This window comes from Populus alba, chromosome 1 (assembly GCF_005239225.2).
Source record: "Populus alba chromosome 1, ASM523922v2, whole genome shotgun sequence".
Taxonomy (NCBI): Eukaryota; Viridiplantae; Streptophyta; class Magnoliopsida; order Malpighiales; family Salicaceae; genus Populus; species Populus alba.
Genome location: NC_133284.1, coordinates 1,727,731 through 1,733,711, shown reverse-complemented (window position 1 = coordinate 1,733,711; position 5,981 = coordinate 1,727,731). Strand labels below are relative to the sequence as shown.

The window sequence follows — 5,981 nt, the reverse complement described above, 5'->3', positions numbered from 1 at the left end:
GGTACTTCTGTTAAATATGCTCTCTCTCTGTCTCATTTAAAGAAGTTTGCGAGTAAGAAATTTATGTGTTAATAAATCATTCAAATGGGCTTTCCCAGTTTCTCCTGAGTGCTCACAGATTATTGGCTAATGGAAAAATATATATTTTTTTGGATGGAAGTAAGTTTCAAAGAGCTAGAGAAGGGATAAGGATGCAATGAGCCATAGACAATGGTGACAAAATTAGGTTAGTGTTTGGTCAAGGATTAGGTAGGGTTTTGAAAGGTTAATTGAGTGATGTAATTGGATCTTATAATATGATTAATTTGGTGTTTGTGAGATGTGATGGCAATATTTTTATATTGAAAAAAAATATAAAAATTAAACCATTACAACAATTAAGTTTGTTGGCTTCAAGCCAGATATTATTAATTTAATTAGCTCAGGGGGGGGGAGTGAAAAAGAATATATTTCTTTATTATTATTATTATTATTCTTAAGAAAATAAGATAAACTATATGTGACATGACGAAAACGTCAAAACTGAAGACAAGAAGTCTCAATGTATGACCATTGAAAAAGAATATTGAAAAAAGAAGGAAAAACTGCTACCATCGACAGGAATAGCTAAGAAAAATCTTACGAGACTACCAAAACTCTAGAGTGAGAGAGATTATATACGGAGAGTATGGTAAATATTATTTTTTAAAATATTTTTTTATTTAAAAATTATACATTATTAAAATATTATTTTTTTAAAAAATATTTTTGAAATCAGTACATTAAAATAATATGAAAATATAAAAAATTTAATTTTAAAATAATTTTTTTTAAAAATATTTGACATTAAATATTTAAGAATTTCATTATGTGGAAACCCGCTTTCAACCTGGAAGCCTGTCATTAATAGAATTCATACAAGGCTGGAGTGTGGAAGGGAGATTATTAAGCATGTCTGATAGGGTTTGTCTCATTAAAATAGTTTTGTCCTCGCTTCCTTTGTATTATACATTTGTTTTTCTAATGCCAAAGGTGTTGCTCAAGTTATTTCTTCTATTCAGCTAAGGTTTTTGTCCTACCCTCCAATCGCTGGGTTGTGATGTTGCGACGATTTTTTTTTTTTCAGGGTAGGGTATATAAATTTTTTTGGTTAGTTTGAGAGTGTCATCTAATATTATAATTATTAAAAAAATTAATTAAATTAATTATAATTTTAAATGAATTATTTATTCATATTTACACGGTATGTTTTTGTGTTATATATATAAATGGTTTTATTTAAATTTTATTGAATAAAACATGCATTTTGCAGAGTTTAATGTAATGTTTAATTATTTGATACGATGATAGTTTTTATTTTAAAATTATTTTTTTAGAAATATCAAATTAATTTTTTTAGATGCTTTTCAATGAATTTGATGTATTGGTATTAAAAATAAAAAAAATTCTAAAAAATATTATTTTAATATATTTTCAATTAAAAAATCACTTTTAAAAAATTTATTGCACCATATTAGCTACAACACATAGGAGTATTTGGGAACGCGGTGCAAACCGCATTTCTAGAAATTTTGAATTTGTTTTTACTTAAAATAATTTTTTTTAATGTTTTCAGATCCTTTTGATGTGCTGATGTCAAAAATAATTTTAAAAAAACAAAAAAAAACTTTATTTTGATGCATTTATAAACGAAAAACACTTTGAACCATCATCGCTATCACAATCCCAAACAAACCGAAAAATCTATGCCAAACCCATGTGTGGTCTTGCTGAATTACAAACCTAAAGGTTATAATAGGCATAAACTATTATGGTCCTAGGGTTTATCCTGTTTGATTAGTAGTGCACTGGGAAAAAGGCTCAGCCTATGAAAGCAGCAAGGCCATCACAGTCGTATTTGTGAAAAACTTGGGTGGCTATTTCTAGTCATGAGAAAATGTTTTTTTGATGATCAAGACCAATCAATATAGTCTTCCAAGATTTCCTTTTGGTGTGCCTCAGTGGTTACGCACGCATCACCATTGTTCATGATGTTTCTTGGTCATGGGTGATGCCTGATAACGTACAAGGCCAAATGCAAATTCACTTGTCTAGGTACCCATTATTATGCATGTTAGGTATTGAAAGCATGGAACAAGTGTGTTCAACTTTTATACAATTTCTGAATCAGAATCATGCTTTTCTTCTGGCTTATAATCACTTGTGGATTTTCAATTCTTGTTCTAATTTTACAGGACAAATGGTTTTCAAAGAATTTCAATGGTTTTGATTCATGTAGGATATCGTTTTTCTTGACCAAAAATCACATCATGCACTTATATTTTCAATTTTTTATTTATAATATCTTGATATTAGTATATCAAAATTATCAAAACCCATAAAAAATTTAAATACAACGTGTTTTTAAAAAAAATCAAAAAAATATAAGCTACCACACTTTCAAATATTTATTGTATTTTATTAGATATCCCCGGTCAAATTAACTGTTTTGGAATAAACTTGGTCAAATTTGCATCTAATTCATATCAAATTAACAAACTTTTGTGATGGATTTTTGCTTCATCTCGCTATTAATTAGTTTAGCAGGGAGATGTGCAAGATGTAAATCAACGAATACAAGACTCGGCTAATATATTATATATTGATCGATGCTCGTATATATAGAAGCCATTTTCACATTCCTTGCTCTCAACTCCTACGTGATTTTTCCCCTCCTGGCTAGCTAACATGGGTGCAGAAATCTCAACAACAACTCATACATCCACTGCCTAAACTAAAACCAAGGAAAATCCTTTTGTGATCATCATCAATCCTTGACTACTAAACTCTACAGCTTTATATAAGTGCTCAAACATCCATTAATTGCTAGCACACCACCTGTTCTTCTCCACTCTTCATCGCCCTCTTCTTTCAAAAGAAATGCTGCGAAGAAAAGAGAACATAGTGATGTTCCCATTCATGGCACAAGGCCATATCATACCTTTCCTAGCATTAGCCCTTCAACTAGAACAAATAAAGAAGTATACCGTAACCATTGTTAACACTCCTCTTAACATCAACAAACTAAGATCATCGATCCCTATAAACTGCTCCATTCACCTTCTTGAAATTCCTTTCGATTGCTCAGGCTATGACCTGCCTCCAGGCACTGAAAACTCTGACTCTATTCCTAACCATCTTATAGCCAACCTTCTCCATGCTTCTGTGTCTCTCAAACCTTCGTTCAGGAAACTCATTTCTGATCTTGTTAAGGAGCAAAATGGCCACCCACCACTCTGTTTAATCACTGACATTTTCTTTGGCTGGTGCTCAGAGATTGCACATGAGTTCGGTGCATTTCATGCCATATTTTCTGGAAGTGGAGGTTTTGGTATTGCATGTCACTACTATCTGTGGTTAAACCTGCCTCATCAGATGAAGAATTCTGATGAATTCACTGTACCAGATTTCCCTGAAGCTTCTAAAATTCATGTAACGCAGTTGGCAGAAAATTTGAGAGTAGTCAATGGAAGTGATCTCTACTCTGTGTTTCTACAGAATGTGCTCCCTGAATGGATGAATTCTGATGGGATTTTGCTGAACACAGTGGAGGAACTTGACAAGGTTGGATTGGAATACTTTCGGCTTAAAATTGGCAAGCCAGTCTGGTCAATCGGGCCAGTTCTCCTTTCCAAGAGAAGCCAAGATCAAGCTGCAACTACAGCTGAGCTGTGTGAAAACTGGCTTGATACCAAACCTGTGAATTCAGTTCTTTACATATCATTTGGTTCACAGAATGCAATATCTGCACCGCATATGATGGAATTGGCCGTCGCATTGGAGGCTAGTGGAAAGAATTTTATCTGGGTTGTTAGGGCACCTATTGGCTTTGACATCAACATGGAATTCAAAGCAACAGAATGGTTGCCGGAAGGATTTGAAGAAAGAATGAAAGATTCAAAAAGAGGGTTGTTAGTGCACAAATGGGCACCACAGGTGGAAATTCTGTCTCATAAGTCTATATCAGCGTTTTTAAGTCATGGTGGATGGAACTCGATAATCGAATCTTTAAGCCATGGCGTGCCATTGATTGGGTGGCCAATGGCCGGAGAGCAATTCTACAATGTCATGCTTTTAGAAGAACAAATTGGAGTTTGTGTGGAGGTGGCTAGAGGGAAGAGCTGTGAGGTTAGGCGTGAAGATATATTGAAAAAGATAATGCTGGTAATGGATGAGACAGAGAAGGGGAAGGAAATGAGAAAGAAAGCATTGGAGGTTAGGGATATGATTATGGATGCTGTCAAAGATTTTAAAGGGTCTTCTGTCAAAGCCATGGATGAGTTCTTGAATGCTGCATTGCTGAGGCAAGAAGAGGCAATGAGGCAGGTGATTCATGAAGAATGATTGCTGCATTTTGACCATAAACATACAAAATTCTCTGTTCAAGTTACAATTACTGTACGTGCTACATATAAAAAGATATAAATATATTTAGTTGAAAAAATAAATATATAAAATAAATCTAAAAATATAAAATGAATCTGTTTTAAAAATAAATGTCTCCTCGATCTCGATACAGTATTTAACCGCTACCTAAATATTTCATTTCAACTTGCTCTTGTTTCGCAATCAATAAATTGGCGTAAAAGACTCTCTCCTAATTTCACCTAGATTATGCTCTCCATGTTTCATTTCTAAATTCAGATCTCCGATGACATGGAACAGTTTTTGAAAAAACTACAAAACATTGTTAAATATCACCAAATCTTGTCCCGTAATTTGACCCCACTAGAAAAATTGCCAACAAAATCTGACTAAAAGATAAATTCAGGTTCAAAACTCCATTATGCAACAAAAATCTTGTCCTTGCGTTATCTCATTATAAAAAGAAAAGACAGTATTCTAAGAGCTCATATATATCACATAATACTGCACAGGTCAGGTTCACCAGCCTTGGCGTTTCGTGGCGGCGGCGGCGGTTGTGGAAAGTACATGGGGGGCAGCTCATAGTATGGGTAGGATGCTTGAGGAGATGGGTAATGGTGTGGTGTATTGTGCAAATATGGATATCTTGCTTGCATGCTCTCCTCATAGGTATTGTAGCCATTGCCATGCACCATGAGCCCATACTGGTATTGGTTATAATTTGCCGGGCCAGCTGCCGCGGGTTCACTTAAAGGGTTGCCTGCTTGACCTGGTACATGATCGGCTAACCCTTCTGCAGATGTTCCGAACAAAATCAAGTGAAATTTTTTTAATTAAATGGTGATACTATTTATGAAGAGAAACAAGACTATAATAAAAATATTCTTTCACATAATTTGGTGAATAAAAAGAACTACATGAACTATTTTTAACCTACTCGTCTTAAATCCTAAATTATAGTTATATAATTAAGTTCGGATCCAGCCCAATCCAAGATCTAGATAGCTGGTTGATTGAGTCAAACTATGAATTGATGGATCCATCCTTTTTTTTTTAATCGAAATTTAAGAAAAAAACGCTTGATTCGTAAAAAAAAGAAAGTGGTTTGACATGAAATATATATTATCAAAGCAGCCAAGCTTTGACAACTCACTGAGTTGTCCTGTTGGATTGTGCTAGGTTCACAACTATATCATATGCCTTCAACCTCATGGTATGAACAAAATATATGGTTAAATCTCTGTTTTGTATACAAACCATTTTACAAAACCAAATATTTAAGTGACTAAACCCCAAAACAAGTCAAGGGAAGAAAAGTACTTCTCGTTTGGTTCATCAGTCCATTGCAACTGCATTGAGTAGATTGGCAACCTGCTTTTCCATTACAAGAATCCTGCTAAATATTAAACCAAAGAATTAAGTTATTACGTAATTTTTTTAAATAAAAAAAGACAGAGCAATAGAAATAAGAAACTCAAGGAATAAAATTAAGTGCTTACCATGTTTTTCAAAAGGGTAAAAAAAAGCTCAGGTTATGAAGAATTCTCTCTAATTGACAAGAAACAGAAGATTAGGGCTCTTATAATGATGATGGCTAT

The 5,981-nt window shown here is 33.6% G+C and overlaps 1 protein-coding gene across 1 annotated transcript; it reads left to right on the top strand.

The window, feature by feature from the left end:
- The first annotated feature begins 2,707 nt into the window (after window positions 1–2,707).
- Window positions 2,708–4,418, top strand: LOC118061478 (UDP-glycosyltransferase 92A1). The gene has a single exon (XM_035074920.2). The coding sequence runs from the start codon at window positions 2,899–2,901 to the stop codon at window positions 4,360–4,362; it is 1,464 nt and encodes a 487-aa protein (XP_034930811.1). The 5' UTR covers window positions 2,708–2,898; the 3' UTR covers window positions 4,363–4,418.
- Window positions 4,419–5,981: the final 1,563 nt, after the last annotated feature.

Coding starts and splice junctions, on each gene's coding strand:
- LOC118061478 (XM_035074920.2), top strand. CDS start 2,899: ATGCTGCGAAGAAAAGAGAACATAGTGATGTTCCCATTCATGGCACAA.